Consider the following 17204-nt stretch of genomic DNA (forward strand, 5'->3'; position numbering starts at 1 on the left):
CATAGACATGTGTGTGTGTATATATACATAAGTACTTGTGAGCAGAGATGATTTTATTTTTTTTGGTATTTCTAGTGCCTGCCCCTAGTAAGCACTTAGTAAATGCTTGTTGATTGATGGTTAATTAGTCAAATGAGAAAGATTCATTGAGCACTTGCTCTGGGCTAGGCACTGACATAAATGCTGTGGATACAAAGACAAACGTGAAATGGCCCTCAGGGAGATTCTAGAGGACTATAAAATAATTATATACAAAATTTAAAGAAAATGAAGACAAGGACTTTGGGGAGGGAGGGTCATGCATCAGGAAAGCCTTTGTGGTGAAAGTGACACATGAGTGGGTTTTTGAAAGAAACCAGATTCCCTGAAGTGGAGGTAAGGAGGGAGAGCATTCCAGGCAGGAGTAAGAGACAGCCTGTGCAGAGGCCCAGAGATGAGAGGAAGGAGACTTTGCTGTGGGGAAGAGCTGGGGGTGGGGAGGGCGCGGCGGCCAATGCAGCCAGAGTGCCCATGGCAGTCAGGTATAAGAAGACTGGAAATGTAGGAGGGGATCAGGTTGTAAAGAGACTTAAACAGCAGACAAGAGTTTATATTTGTTTCTAGAGGTAATAGGAAGCCATTGTAGAAAGTCTCCTATATACTTAAGCGATAATATCATTAAAATTCCAGTTCAGTCAAAAAATAAAAATTCTACATTCTTATCTTAGGAGAAATCCAAAAATCTTTTGTTCTCCATATGCAATAACATGCCATCTACTTTTTCTGTATAGAAAGGCTTATAATTGTGTAAGCTGAGGTGAGCAGACTCACAGCAGTATTCATTTGACTATAATTATAGTTTTAAAGAAGAAACCAAAAGCATAGGAACCACAAATGAACTCAGAAGTGGACACAAAACTTTTTTGCTAATTTGTTTGGTTCTGTTTTGCCAAAATGTTCAACATGATGATATACTAAGGGTTTTATATGTTATTTACATACTCGATTTTGTTGTTGTTCTTGTTGTTGTCAGTGGCCATTAAGTTTATAATTTTAAAAAAATTAAGTAGAGGAAAAAAGTTTACAGTTATCCCTTTTATATTGCAGGGATTAGGGGTGCAGTGTCCTCATGATCTCGAAAATCCACATAAAATTTTTGACCCTCCCTTAGTGCCAGAGAAGTCTGAATTATTATGGTATTAAAAGATAACATGTGTTGATATTATATACTGCTATACATATATTTTATAAGCATTTCTAAATTTCTAAACTTTCTCTGTGTCATCTGCTGGCCTTCACATGTCATCTGTGGCTTCTGCAAAAATTCCCCCAAAATTCCCATTTAATTTCTTATGCTGACCTGTGATATATTGAAACCATGATGGGGAAAGTCATAAGGTGGAAGGGATATAACTGTACTATGATGATATCCCTTACCTCTATCCCCTACTTTTCATTTCCACTATCATCACTGTAATTCAGGCCCTGATTACCTCTTGCCTAGGCTGTTAGAACAGGCTCCTAATTAGTCTCTTACCTAATCTCCAGCCTCTTCTCCCTTTAATCTATTCCCTGCTACTCTCCTAAGTTAGCACATGTTCCAGAGCTAGAGTGGATTATTTACTGTTCCTCCAAAGACTCATAACCTTCCCATCTCATGACATTACATTCTTCTTGAAACCACTCCCTCACCCCAGATCTCTGCCCATCATAATGCCACCCACTCCAGGAAAGCTTTTGTCTACCTCCCTGCCTGCCCTCTTGTCCAAATCTGGTGTGATTTCACCTTCCTTTGCTCCTCCACACTGTGGTCTTGGGCCATTGATCTTATTAGGCCTATTATTTCATTGGCCTGTACATGCATTTTTATCTTCCTCTTGTGAATATAATATGCTCCTTGACTCTTTTAACAAGTCTGGTATTAGATTTTAACTATATTATTATAGCTATAGAGAAGATGGGAAGTGTAAATAAGGCTTTCAGTTTATATTTCCTCATCTTATAATGTGAATGATAGCCTGCCAAGTAGCCATGTCCTCTTTCATTCAAAAATAATTTATTGAGTGTGCTAGTTGCTCAGGGAAATAGAAACTTAATTATGACCCTTGGTCTCATTAAACTTGCTAGCTAGCACCATTCTGATAGATTCTGCTTAGGCTCCTGCTCCTCTTAATATTCTAAAGACTCAGCTTTTATCTCTAATGCTTGTTAACAATTTTTGTGTATAATTACAGCTATAAGTACTTCATTCACTCCAATACTGCTGTCTCAGTATTTAAGGAAGGAGAAAAAATGATAAAGTCCTTCCTTGGCTTTCTTGTAGGATTGCCAGGCTTTAATGAGTCTTTTTCCAGTCATCAGTAACCGCTTACATGATATTAAATTGAATACAGTCGTTTCTTAGTTTGCTCTATTTGGCCGAGGAACAACATAATTCACAAAACCTTCCTCCTTTCCTCATTAAGCAAGAAATGGACATTGTTTGTTGGCTGATGAAGATGGTTTCTTACCCATGTTTCATATCAGAGCCACAGAGCCAAGTTGGGCTCAGGGAATAATTAGGGAACTCTAAACACAAACAATAAGTACCAAGAATTAATTTTTATTTTGAAGTAGTGCTTTTGCCACTGAGCCCTTTAATTACAGGTGCACCCTTCCATCACTGGATCCTTTCTCATAGTTTCCCTTTTTTTATAGGTAGCAAATGGCCAGGGTGAAAATAAGATGAAAAATTTGCCCGTGCCTGTCTATCTTAGACCTTTAGATGAAAAAGATGCATCGATGAAGGTAGGTCCGCTTTATGAAGTTATGCATGATTTTCTAATATTCTAGGAAGCTTTAAACTTCTAAAATAGAAAATGGTTGAATTCCTTTTACCAAGAAGAAAACTAGTGAATATAGTAACACCTTGTGCATAAGGTTTCTTTCCTTGCTGTGATCTTGGACTTTGGATTAAATCTTTTCCTAAATAATACACCAAAAAGATTTGGAAAGATACAGATATTTGAGAAACTAACTACTCCTTTATTTTTTCCCTTGAGCTGTGGTGTGCCGTTGGGGTCAACTTATCTGGTGGGAAGACAAGAGATGGTGGCTCCGTGGTTGGAGCCAGTGTGTTTTATAATGATGTGACGACCCTGGATGCAGAAGACGACAAGCAACGCAGTGCCTCTCAGAGCAGCTTAGACCGCTTAGATCAGGAGCTCAAGGTGAGCTGGGGAATTAGAGGGCTCCCGGCCACTGTTCTAAAGGGACTTGTTCATTTTCTGTCTTACCTTTTCTTGTAAATACCACAAATGATTCCAAAGTTAACCTGGGATGACATTGCCCTACATCAGGATAGCTGCACAAGAACCCTCGATGTAGTAGGCATAGTTCTTACAAGCCGCTGCCTCCTCATCTTGCTTTGCCCACATAGGAGCAGCAGAAGGAATTAAAACATCAGGAAGAATTATCCAGTCTCGTCTGGATCTGCACCAGCACTCACTCAGCCTCCAAAGTTCTTGTGGTCGATGCTAATCAGCCCGGCAACATCCTTGACAGTTTTACTGTTTGCAACTCCCACGTTCTTTGTATTGCAAGTGTCCCAGGTAAGGTGAAGGTGTAGTGAATCCAGAAACAGTCATTATTTATTGTATTAAGTTCTCTAAACCAGCAGAGTTATTCTGAAGTTTCAGAGAATGGCTTTTACAAGAAAATAATTACATGATCAGTGACCAGAAAACAAATTTAAGCATGCTGTAGCCAACACAAATACTCTTTCTCTCTATCTCTGGCTTTTAATCCACAAAATCCTGATTCATGTTGAGTTGTTCTTTATCTGTAGTGGAGAGGAATTGAATTTACATTGGTCAGTATACACTAGGGTTGGGGAACTTGCAGGCTTGAGGCTGCATGTGGCCTTCTAGGTCCTCAAGTGCAGCCTTTTGACTGAGTTCAAGTTTTATAGAACAAATCCTTTAATTAAGGAGATTTGTTCTGTGGAGTTTGAATTCAGTCAAAGGACCACACTTGAGGACCTGAGGACCACATGTGGCTTCGAGGCCACAAGTTCACCACCCCTGCTACACACTATTGCCTGGTCCTATTATGACTGTGGTCCACATATAAGACAATGGGTTTGTGGGGCCCTGAACAAACTGCATACTCTTCTGGGTGCCCCAAGCAGCTCTGCCAGACTAGAAGGGTCAGAGCAGAGGCAGTTTTGGTAGAAGGAATTCCTCACCAGGAACTGCTTATACCACTGGAATTACTTGTCCAGTAAAAAAAACAATAAACAACCAACCAAAGAGCGCCCCCAAAAACAGTGTAAAAAAGACATCTAGCCAGGGTTAGGGGAGCAGTCTGTACCCATGGAGCAGAAAAACTAACCTCAGAATTCATTCCCTTACCTTGAGCTCATTAACATGGTTCCCAGCAGCTAAAAATCAATTTGGATTACCTGTCCTAACTTGAAATTTAGGATTACTTGCTCTATAGGGGGGAAAATACTGCCCTAGTTAGAGTACTTTGTAACCATGTAAATGTAAATATAAATGCTAGTTACGGAAATGTAAACCATTGCTCTTTTTAATTTGTATCACAAAATCAAGTGTATCTTTTTTTAGGGGCACGAGAAACAGACTACCCTGTAGGAGAAGAGACTACAGAATCTAGTCAAGTAGATAAAGCCTCTTTGTGTGGAAGTATGACCAGCAACAGTTCAGCAGAAACAGACAGTTTGTTGGGAGGCATCACTGTGGTTGGTTGTACTGCAGAAGGTGTTATAGGACCAGCTGCTTCACCCAATACCAATGGTTCTTCCCCAGTGATAGAAAAGCCACCAGGTATGCCATTACTTCTCCATCACCTTGGTAGAGACTCAGGCTACCCTTAGGTTTGTCTCTTGTGAGAGGCATCAAATTAAAGAGCACTTTGAAGGGGGAATTGAAAATGGATCGAAAGAATTATGAGTGAGTCAAGTTAGTTTGGTGAATAGACTGTGTACCTGATTCAATTCTTAGAAATTGTGTCCTGTTAATACCCTTTGAAAAACTCATGTGAAGAAAATATGAAAGGTATATAATGACTTAGGGGATAGCTGACCTTGGAATCAGAGTGGCTTGGGATCAGGCCTTCCCTCTGCCACATGTTACTGTCTGACAAGGAGCAGTCACTTTACCTCTTAGTGCCCCAGACACCTCTCTAAAACTAAGTTACAGATGAGTTGCCAATCTGCATCGGTGCAGGAAACTTCCACACACATCCCTTTGCTGATGAAATCACAGGTCCAGACCATAAAAATGAAGAATCAGAAGAAAAGATAAGTCCCCAAAGTCAAGGAAGTATTATACAAGGAAAATGGAAGTTAACAAGGTCTAGCTACCTAAAAGAGTTTCTCACTTCCATTTTTATATTATAGAAATAGAAGCAGAAAACAGTGAGGCAGATGAAACCATTCCAACAGCAGAAGAAGCAACTGAAGCAACAGAAGGAAATGCAGGATCAGGGGAAGACATTGTGGATCTCACCCAGCCTGGAGTCTACACGGAGCATGTCTTTACAGATCCCTTGGGGGTGCAAAATACTGAAGAGGGATCTCCTGTGTATCACTCCAGGTATTTAAAAATAGACCAATATGTGATGAAACTTGGACAAAAATTGATGGATATAAATAGCTCCAGCAGCAGAAATCCTACTAATTGTTACTGTTGCAAGAAACTAAAATCTGCCATCCTTGATTTGTTCCCGCCATGTTTCAGTGTAATCCTTCCCCTCTGTCCCTTCTGAGGACTTTACTCTTTGTTCTCCCTTCTCCTTCTGAGACTTTTAATCTGGTCTTGAAATTGCGTATCAGTCTTGTTCTTGGTCATTTTTCCTCGACTGTGGCTTCTTGTGATTGACACTTTCCTTCCTTCTCCCATTTTGTCAGCAGACTCTTATTGTTTTAGCCTTTTTTTTTCCTTTTGCCATTTGTATAATTGCCCATTTAAATATTTTATCATTTTGTGGATTACCTTTCTGGTTTCATCTACATTTCGTTAGAGAACATTTTGAGTGATTGTGTGCATTATTTAAAGGATGGAATTCTTTCTTAGTCAGATAGGTTTTCCAGCAATTGTATGTTTCCGTTCTTCAAAGAGCAGAATAGGGCACTGTCTAAACTGGATCTCTTTTGTAATAAGTTACATTTGTTAACCCGTTGGGATAGGGTAGGTGATGATGGGAGAAAGTAACTTTTCTTTTTCTTGCCCTCTTTGGCCTAGTTAAATCTTCAAAATTAACTGCTGCCCATTTAAAAGGTGTGGGATTTCTGGGCAAAATTTAGACATTTCATTTGATTCACAAGCTTGAAGCATTTTGCAAGCACCTTTTTGGGATTTAAGAAATGCCTTTATTTTAAGAATGTTGGATTAGGTATTATGAACTCCATCATAAAACTTCCAATAGCTCCCTGCTTTAGACTTTATAATGGCAGTTTAGAGTATGGGAACTGTATGTCTTCACTATTTCTTACCTACGTGTTAGACCAACCCTTGGCTTTTTAATGCTATTTCTATCTTAATTGATATAATAAGGCACCTGGTTTTAGGTTTCCTGGGCTTTATTTTTAGTGGTTTTTCATTAATAGACTAAGAATGGAAATATTCATTCTCCAGAAAATTTCATTTATCACCTGCAGATGTTAGAATTTTTGTTCTCTTTTTGCCTTCCCAGCAATGAGTCAGATGTATATAAAGATCAAATAACAGTATTACCAAGTGAGCAAGATTTGGTGCGAGAAGAAGCTCAGAAAATGAGCAGCCTTTTACCGACCATGTGGCTTGGAGCACAGAATGGATGGTGAGAGCAAAGAAGCAAAAACTTAATATTAGATTATTTAGGCTCTTAATTTGGGTTCATCTCCTTTGCAAATGGGGGCAGTAACTTAGGGAGCAATATAAGAGTTGTACCTGCTTTGCATTATGTTAATGGCAAGAACCTTCACATATGTACAAATGCTGAGGTTGTGAAGCAGCTGGCTCTGTAACTGTGTTTGCTCTGATTCTAAATGGTAAACCATATGGCCCTTTGTCACACAATGTTCCATTATTACACAACAATATTCTTGGAAAAGGAGGCAAGTTAAACATTCAATTTGGATAATTCAAAACTGGGAGACCTTAAACAACAAGAGAAGAGATGCAGAAGGGACTTACATAGGCTAGAATGTGAGCAGGAAATACCAGAAATGAAAGGAATATATTTAGCAGCAGGACAGGCCCAGTCCCAAACAAAGAGCTTTTAGAATGACTATGAAGGAAGGCTAAAACTGAATTGTCCAAGCTCTTTGGGGTGGGCATTTTACAGTTTGGCAGTAGAGTGAGGTCTCTTTATTTATGGTGTTATGCTCTTGCCCAAGCAAGGCTAGGCATGGAAGAGGTGCCCTCCTCAACATTCTAAGGCTAGCATCTGTCATGAACAAAGATTCTGTAATGGGGGATAAAGAGAGGCTGACGGCAGCCAACACATGGCACCAGCTTGGCTTGTCCCATCCATGTTGTCATGGGGCTTCTGTTGGCAGCTTGTTCAGGCAGGGCATTGTCCACGTCACTGTTTCCTTATCACTGTTCATAATAGCACAAGAGCAGCTGTCCCTCATTCTTAAATTCTGTTGTTTGCCTTTTCCCTGAGTTAAGTGAGTTGTCAGTGACTAGATGTGAATGATTCTTTGGAACTCTCTATATATCTAATCCCTCCTGCCTTTTGTTCTTGCAGTTTATATGTCCATTCATCAGTGGCCCAGTGGAGGAAATGTCTCCATTCCATTAAACTTAAAGATTCAATTCTCAGTATTGTGTAAGTTTTATTTTATGAAAATTTCTTTTTAAAATGTCTATTCTTATATACAATAGAATTTAATAATCACCATAATTTTTTTAAAAAATCGATGTCTGGCCCAAATAATCTTCAATTTAGTGGTGCCAGATCAGAAGAAGTCATCTTCAGTATGTCTTCGAGGCCACAGAAGTAAAAGGAAATTCTTAGTTTTTAAAAGGGAGACAGCACGGAGCATTTTAAATAAAAGAAAACTGAGATTCACCCCATATGTTATAAATTAGAACAAGTGCCTCTTAAAGGCTGCAGGCTACTTCTGTGGGATTTACTGTTAACCCAGTTTTTGGCATTGTCTTCTTATATTCTAACTACATAGCAAAAATCATACTTTCTCACTTGGTTATCCCACCTTGAATAGGGATTTCAGTCATATTTGGTGCCCTTTGTCCCCAGAAATTAAGTGTCCTTTTTTCCCTTTATTTTTGCAGACACGTGAAAGGAATTGTATTGGTTGCACTGGCTGATGGAACTCTAGCAATTTTTCATAGAGGAGTTGGTAGGAATTTTCAGTCCTATATTGTTTTCGTAAATTCTTACAAGATGCTAAAAAGAGATTGCATTTTGATATCTAAATGTTTAAAATGTTCCCAGATCTATTGTATTGCATACTGTTTTCATGCAAAATGCCTTTTCATATTTTAGGAGAGTTAATGGGAAAAAAACCTTAGTGAAATAGTAATAATGATGTGTGGGATCATAAATAAAATGCTCGAATTTTTGTTAGCGTTATATCAGAGTACAGTATTTTACATTGTCTCTAGTTTTATAGTCAAATATATAGTACTTTAACAGCTTCCATTTATAAAGTGATCAGGTTAGGGGTTGTGGTGGAACAAGGAATAGAATACGCGATATATCTAACAGAGGCAGCTGTGGGCATCGCGGAAAGAGTGTTGGACTGAGTCAGAAGTCGTAGCTCTTAGCTTCCCAATTGTTTAACGGTTGGCAAGCCCTAAAGCTCTCTGCATCTAGAAGGCCACATAATATAGTAGAAGAAGTGTAAGACTTGAAGTCAGTAAACCTAGCACCAGATGGCATCTCTAGCGCTAACTGGGGGGCCCGGGTATGTTATCTGAGGTTCAGTTTATTCCTCTGTAAAATGAGAATAAGATTTGTACTAGGTCTCACAGGCTTGTCATGAGGAAAGCACTTCATAAACTTTAAAGGGCTCCAGAAATGTGAGTGTTTGTTGAGGTAATGTCCAGCTTGGTCTGTCTGTGAATCCAAACCTTTATTCGGTTAAACATTTTGTGGTGATATTTTTGTTCCCCTTCTCCAGAGTTTAAAAAAAAGTTGGATCCATTTTATTAAGAGAACTTGTTTGACTAAGACATAAGTCCATTTTAAAAACAAACTAGGTTTTTGTTTCATGGGATGAGTTTTTATTGTTTCATGTTATGTTTCAAATAATAAATTACTCATGTTTCTTTTGAGTAGCTCTAGTTACTTCTGTTGTCCAAGTCTGAAGGTTGAAAGGTTGTGGTGTTGGTGTACATCGAAAGCTGGCTCTGAACAAGAGAGGCTCAAATAAACGAAATTTCTCTTAAGAGTAAATGGTGCCAGCAAAAGGAGGGATATGCTGAGATCATCCTCATGTACTTTGTAATGTTTCATTAACAATTAGAATCGTAGACCCAAGTGGAATTTTTCTGTTTATAAATAGAGAGTGATTTGCATAAGAGACATACATAAAATAGTAGCATATTTGCTACAAATCAGCCAGTTTATATTTTTCCCCATAACAGTTTAATTATTCTATTAAACGTTGTTTTGCTCTGTTTCTTATTTTAAAGATGGTCAGTGGGATTTGTCAAACTATCACCTTTTGGACCTAGGACGACCTCACCATTCAATCCGATGCATGACTGTGGTACATGATAAAGTCTGGTGTGGCTATAGGAATAAAATCTATGTGGTTCAACCAAAGGCCATGAAAATAGAGGCAAGTTAAAACCCATCGTTTGCTGATGCAATGTCCTTTATTTTTATCCTTTAAGGAATGTGAGAACAAATCATTTTTCTCTGACTTCAGAATGCTTCAAAGGTATCCTTTGTATGTCTCGTCATACTGGGATTCTTCATACATCTTTGCCAGTTTTTTTTTCTCAAGGAGGATAGAGTGGTAGTAACTTGGAATTAGAGGAAAAAGTGATTGGTTCTACATTTAACTCCATGTAGAAATGTAGAGGGGGTGTGTGTGTGTGTGTGTGTGTGTGTGTGTGTAGACTGTTAGCAGGCAGTGTGGTGGACCTTGAATCAGAATTGATTTCAGAGCCTGCAGCTTACTAGCTATGTGAACCTGGATAAGTCACTGTCTTACCCTCAATTTCTTTACCTGTAAAAGAGGGGGTGATGATAATAGCACTTACCTTACAGGGTTTGTGTGAGAATCATGTGGCTTCTGTAAAGAGCTGTACAAATATCAGAGCAACATGTAAAATTTATGTATACATGAGAAAATTGTAGCTGAACAACGCTGCTCTTTAATTATGCTAGGAAAAATTGTCTCCAGGTTCTGTGTCTAGTATGTGTGATAACAGATTCACAGGGCTGTCTCAGAATGAAACAAGTTGGGAAACACTGTGGGTGTTCTTGGATTCACAGAGCCATTAAAGTGCTATTGATGTTGGTACTCCCTGTCATGGAGATCACAGCCCATCCGTGCCTTCTCATTGTGTAAGACTCATCCATATCCTCTCTGTCTGTCTGGTATTGTTGGCAAACCATGCTCTCAAGTTCTTGGTCTTATTCGGATTCACGCGGGGCATGTGGGCAGTCCCTCATCAGATGAGCCCGGCCCCCTCCCTGTCACTGTGTGCCTGGCACACCTCCTTTCCCTTCTTACCTGATTGATGATATCCTTTATGCTCTTTCTACCTGCTCCTGCATAGTTCTTCACTTTTAACGTATAGTAAGTAGTTCATTCAAATCCATCTCACAGTTCCTCCTTTCCCTTTCAGTGACCCATGACTTTAATTCTTCAAAGACTAGTATTTCCCAATTCACAATCATACAGCGTCACCAGCACAGTGCTGGTGCAAAGATGTTTTACAGTGAAGCTTAGGCTTGAAAGCACTGGACAGTTTCCCAAGAGTAGTCTAATGATTCTCCTCCCATTCATTTCTCAGCCCTGTCCATTGTCCATATACAGTATCCACCTAATATAAATCATCCAATCAATTGCATGTCATACTCTGAACAATAGAAATTCTTCCTCCTTTTCTTTTGAGTGTTTTCTTGATTTTATTTAGGAAGCCTTGCAAAGTTCTGGGTCTTGATGTGAGTAGCACAATGTTATGCCCAAAAAGGAGCATCTGGATGACCTGACCTTCTGTAAGGACTGCTTCTTTCATTTGGACTCTGCAGTGCCACCTTACCATGGTGATGGCAGATTCCTTTCACTAGCATGCTTCTCCTTATTTTATGTTTTACTTAATATTAATGATCACGGGCCACCCAACAAAGGTGTTTCTTGTGCTGTGGCTTTTTTGTATGATTTTGTTATATGCACATGAGACACTTTTGAGTAGAATTTTTGATCACACCTAGCATCAGAGGCACCCTATGTGTATATTATCCTTAACCATAAATTTATAGAAATGGAAAAAGGAGACACATGGGCTGGTAGTTAAATGATAATTTCTTAGTCTCCTTTTTTGGGCAAATATGAAGGCATTTTCCCCTTTGCTTTTGGTGTCTTCCTCTCTTTAAAATGTCTCAGGGACCGGTCTCTCTAGAAGCGCTCACAATGGAATTGCCTTCACACAGGCCCCTTCTCTATGGTTGGTCTGTTCTAGCTGTTCTTGCCGCCAGTTCTTCATGTAGTCTATATGGGACTGTGGTAGTAGAGTCCACATGTGGAGGTCACACTGTCCTCAATGATGAAAAGAGTTTATGAGATACAAGTGCAGAACACTTGGATGTCTTCCCACTTTTTAGCTGTTGGTTGTTGTCCTTGCAGGGTCATCCTTAGGGATGACTTGGCTTGCTTAGCCTTCTTAAACTTTTCTCTTCTTCTTTTCTTCTTCTAATCTGCCATCCTCCTCCTCTGTAAGATTTTATAAACAAGTTTATAGTCTAAGCTGCTGTTGCCGTATTCTGATTCACAAAGATATCACACTTTTTCTGGCTGAGGTGGTTTCTAGGCTCTTTTTTGAATTGAGGCAGTTAACTTACATACATTACCTTCCTTAAGAAATGGTGATATTCTTAGTCCATGTTTATTCTTCTTTTTCCAGTATCAAAGTCTCATTCAAATGTCAGATTGAAATTACCCCAATTCCACGTTATTTATTCCTCATTTTGATTCCTCTTAGTGTTTTTGATCTTTGCCTTATAACAAATGTGTAGTCTGATGTTTGTGGACAGATGATTTAGAAGTGACTGTGCATCAGTAACCAACCAATTTTATTTTTGGTATTCCTTAGTGTACTCTATATTGAGCACCCCCAGAACTTTTCTTGAAGAAAGTATTTATGATGGATAGCTGTGTGAGGTCTCTGTGTAGTTCCTCTTGAACCATGTTTTCCAGTATATTTTTTTCCTAACCTGTGCCCACCTTTACATAGAAATGATTTAAGTATATGTTGATCTAATTTGGAGGATTTTACCAAGTTTCCTTTTAGAATTTCTATAGCTCCTCATCTTCTGCAACAGGTGTTGCATAAGCTGTAGTTACATTCAAAGTGATTCTTTTTCTTTCTTTTTTTGTGGTGGGGTGGTGGTGATGAGTAGGGTGGGATGGGGCAAATGCACAAGCTCATGATAACATGGGCATTGTAATGGCAAAGGACCAAATGTCCCATCAACTTGTTGCTTTTGAGTGAATAGGAAACCCTGTTTTGTCATTTTAAAATCATTTTTTCATTTATCATTTATTCATATTTATCATTTTATCATTTTTTAATCGTTCACCTATCCAAGGAGAACTGTGAGCTATCTTGCTATTTAGATATCTCTTCCTTTTTTTTCTTCTGGTTTAATTTGTAGTGTGACCATCAAGATTTATATAATTCTGTTCCTCACATGTATCTCCAATTTAGAGTATACCAACAATTAAGTTATACCCCCCCACAACTCCTTTTTCTACTATTCTCCCCCAGACTCACCCTCTTTCTCTCTCCTTGTATATACACACATATGCTTACATATGTGTGTATGTATTTATAGGAGCTGTATCTCTATCCATATCTATCTATCTATCTATCTATCTATCTATCTATCTATCTATGTGTGTGAACTACATACATACACATACGGTTCATTGGATTGAGTTTAACCCATTTGACCATAGACTGATCAAAGAATTCATGACCTAGTGGCCAGACAACTAAAGATAAGCTTTTCCTTACTTGAGAGGCAGTAGATAGAAAGTAGTCTTAGGTTGGGACTATACTTGAAGTCTAGTGACTAAATACAGATATTCTGCTAACTTAAGACTACTCTACAATTCATAAAGCCATAATATGCCCGTGGTGGGAGTTTTTCCTCGAGTTTATGTCAGTGAATTAAATGACATCATCTCAATGCCACTCTCTCCTCTCCTTCCCCAGACCAAGGGTACACATGTGGGCCTGAATTGGGAAGACAAGTAAGAGGCAGAGGTAAAAAGAGCACCAGATAGAGCATCAGAAGACCCAGGTTCTGGTCATGACTTTTTATTATCATTAATCTCAAAGTCACTGGTTATTTCCCATCGCCAGGACTCAGTTTCTTCCTGTAAAGTGGCGGGAGTGTGACTGCATGGTTAAAAACGTCCCCCATCTCTGACATTCTGTCCTTCTCTGTCATACACTGAATATCTGGGTTCCATTCTTGTGTGTGTGTGTGTGTGTGTGTGTGTGTGTGTGTGTTTATTGGAGGGCTGGTTTCCTGGCATGTGTTGCTCCATCTGTTCTTTACCTAGAAGAGATACTGTGTTTCACAGTTGGGGGAATTAAGCATTTTCTTTTAAATCCTTAATATGGTTTTCATGTCTTTGATAATGTGCAGTGTTGAGGTATCATGCCATGTCTAGTCATCACCTACACTTACTTGTGCCCTTTCTTAGAGCAGTCATGTCCCAGAACTGTAACCACTTTTTTGTAAATGATAACCTTTGCCCACCTTTTAGAGCACAAGACCAGTACAACTGCCTTGAAAAGGTTATAAAAATGCATTTCTTTATAGCCAGACTAACTGGCGTTCAAATCATCTTTCCTAGAAATCATTTGATGCCCACCCAAGGAAAGAGAGCCAAGTGAGACAGCTGGCATGGGTCGGTGATGGGGTGTGGGTCTCAATTCGTTTGGATTCTACCCTCCGTCTCTATCATGCACATACATATCAGCATCTACAGGATGTGGACATTGAACCTTATGTAAGCAAAATGTTAGGTAAGTCTCCAAATCCTTTATCTGGTAACAACCCCCCATAATAGCTGTGCAGGGGGAGTTTTTAGTTTAAGATTGTTTAAAGTCCTGTGTGTAGAATCAAGGCATATAAATTTGTACAAGCTGTTCTTATAAATAGAGCTTAATCTTATAGGTGGGAGATAACTTGTATGAAAATATATTGGCTTTGGTTTTGTTTTTATTTAAGTATCTTTTTACAATTGGTTTTCTTAGCAACTTCCAGGACCTAAAGAGAATTGCAGGGGTTATCTAGAAATGCAAAAATATGAACTCCCTGCCTTTGTTTAAAATGAAACAAGCTGATCTGCAGTAGGCCTCAAAATGTTGTCTTTTCTCTAGCGAGTTCAAACCTCAGATAGCCTCAGACAAAGAAGGAAAGGCTAGAAGTGTCGCCAGCAAAGATAATTGTTGTTTATGAACAGAAACATCAGGTGATTGCTGACACTCGTATAGCGCTTTAAGGTTGTTGCAAAGGGCTTTACATGATCTATGTTATCTTGTATCTCTACAATAGGCCTGTCAGGTAAGTGCTGTTATTTCCCCCTTTTTACAGATGAGGAAACAGACTGAGGTTAAGTGACTTGTCCTGAGTTATGCAGCTGTTCAGTATCTGAGGCAGGATTTGAATTCAGGTCTTCCAGACTCCAGATACAGCACTCTGTCCGCTGTGCCTACATCCCGGTTTGGGTCTTCTGCTTAACCGTGCCTTCCTTCCCAGCTGATCCCGACTGAAGTGGGATCCTGGCCAGCTTTTGAATTTGCTTTTCTGTTAACCCTCTGATGTTAGGCATATAGATTGCTTTGAGGCAAACCCAAATACAGTTAGTTATAGGATACAGGGAGTCATGTGCCGCATTCAGCCAGTTCAGATGCCTTGATTTGTATGTAGCATTCATTCATACCTCACCATTCAACTGAAACTACTACTTCTGAGGTCACCAACGAGCTCTTTTTTCTAAAACCATATCCTTTTCTCAGCCCTTACCTTCGTTGACCTCTCAGCAGCATTTAATACTGTCTGCAGCCTCCTCTTTTATAATACTCTCTCCTCTCTGGGTTCTCATGTCAGCCATCATGTTTCTTTTTCGTCCTTGGTCTCTTTTGTAGGATCGTACTCCGTGTCCCACGCTGTTCTGTCCTACGTCTTCTGCTTTTTCTAGGCTCTCTCTTTCTTGGTGATCTCACCATTTCCTGTGGATTTAATTATCATCTCTATGCACATGACTCCCAGTCCACTCATCCAGCCTTCATCTCTCTCCTGAGCTCCAGTCTCCTACCGTACATCTTCACCTGGGTGGCTCATAGGCAGCTCAGACTTGGCATATTTTTTTAAAAAACCATATCTTTACTAGTTTTCCTCATAAAGTTGCCCCACTCCAACCCCATAACTTTCCTGGGAGATAGTATAGTACCAAGACAGGATGCTAGGTGGGCAGTCAGTTGATCTGAGTTAGATTCCTATCCATGCTGCTTAACTACTGTATGACATGAACAAAGCATTTAAACCTCTCTAGGATTCCTCTTCCTCATTTTTCAGATGAGAACAATTGGATTTGAGGGCCTCTGAGTTCCCTTGTTCATTGTCTGTGATCCATCCTTTGAGTCACCCACGTTCACAAGCTTGGATGCATCCTTGACTCTTCCCTCTCGCTTAGCCCTGCCTACCTTTGCCATCTTCTTACCCCCTTTTATTTCTCCACACTCAGATCTAGCTCTGCTGGAGGACTTGGTGTTCCTCAGACACAGCCCTTCATCTCTGGCTTCTGGCCCTTGGCATTGGCTGCTTCCCATGCCTGGAATGCTCTCTCCCAACTCTTGGGCTTCCTTTAACACTCACCTCAGAGCCTACCTTGTGCAGAAGGTCCTTCTAGCCACTAAAGCCGTGTGTGTGTGTGTGTGTGTGTGTGTGTGTGTGTGTGTGTATGTGTGTGTGTGTGTGTGCGCGCGCGTGCGTGCATCCGCACGCGTATATGTTCTTTATGCATCAGTTACATGTTTTCTCTTTCGTGGTCATTTTTTCCCCCTTTCTTTGTATCCCCAGCACTTGGCACGTAGTAAGCACTTAGTAAATGCTTGTTGATTGACTGAATGCATCTGCCTTCTTTCGCCACCTCTCCATATTCAACCAGTTGGTAAATCTTATTCATTTCACCCACTCAGCATCTCTTGCGTCTCCCTTTCTCTCTCGTCAGCCCAGTTCATGCCCTCATCACCTCTCTCTTGTGCTGTTGCAGTACCCTCTTCATTGGTCTCTGGTGTCTCTAGGCTTTCCTCTCTACAGTCCAGCCTCCACACCATAGGGAAATTGATGTTTCTAAAGTGTAAGTTTGTTCATATCACTTATACTGAAGAAGCTTCAGTGGATCCCTCCTGCCTTTAAGATAAAGTACAAACTTGTCTATGTTACATTTAAAGCCCTTTACAATCTAGCTCCAGCCAGTTTTTACACACACACACACACACGTGTGCACGCTCATGATCTATATCTCAGCCTTATGGATCAACTTGCTCTTCCCTATGCTTTTGCAAAGGCTGTCCCCCCAGTCCTGGAATACCTCTCTCTTTATATCTGATTTCCCTTAGGGAGTGCTCTCTCACCTCATCACTGTGTTTATTTTTCCTATATTCTCTATTTACGTATTTCTAAATGTATATCTACCAATAGAATGTAAGCCCCTTGAGGGCAAGAACCATCTCACTTTTGTATTTGTATTTCTAGCATCTCTTGCAGGTCTTGACTCATAGGTGCTTAATGCATGGTTCTTGCTGCATTGATAATTTTACAAAATGTTTTTATATTTGTATAGGTACTGGAAAATTGGGCTTCTCTTTTGTGAGAATCACAGCTCTTATGGTATCTTGTAATCGTTTGTGGGTAGGGACAGGAAATGGCGTCATTATCTCCATCCCACTAACAGAAAGTAAGTATATTTTGGATAACAGTCGGAACGTATATAGGAGTGTTTTAGGAACTAG

The 17204-nt window shown here is 39.7% G+C and overlaps 1 protein-coding gene across 6 annotated transcripts in view; it reads left to right on the forward strand.

Annotated features, from left to right (window-relative positions):
- Positions 1-17204, forward strand: part of SPAG9 (sperm associated antigen 9) — a 144291-nt gene that overhangs the window by 119303 nt on the left and 7784 nt on the right. For all 6 annotated transcript variants that reach the window (XM_036756407.1, XM_036756405.1, XM_036756404.1 and 3 more), the window contains 11 exons: positions 2677-2766; positions 3021-3188; positions 3398-3569; positions 4587-4805; positions 5381-5576; positions 6676-6801; positions 7717-7797; positions 8265-8332; positions 9630-9778; positions 14039-14210; positions 17036-17149. In XM_036756407.1, coding sequence (XP_036612302.1) covers positions 2677-2766; positions 3021-3188; positions 3398-3569; positions 4587-4805; positions 5381-5576; positions 6676-6801; positions 7717-7797; positions 8265-8332; positions 9630-9778; positions 14039-14210; positions 17036-17149 — 1555 coding nt within the window. The remainder of the gene's footprint in view (positions 1-2676; positions 2767-3020; positions 3189-3397; positions 3570-4586; positions 4806-5380; positions 5577-6675; positions 6802-7716; positions 7798-8264; positions 8333-9629; positions 9779-14038; positions 14211-17035; positions 17150-17204) is intronic.

Source organism: Trichosurus vulpecula, chromosome 4 (genome assembly GCF_011100635.1).
Source record: "Trichosurus vulpecula isolate mTriVul1 chromosome 4, mTriVul1.pri, whole genome shotgun sequence".
Classification (NCBI taxonomy): Eukaryota; Metazoa; Chordata; class Mammalia; order Diprotodontia; family Phalangeridae; genus Trichosurus; species Trichosurus vulpecula.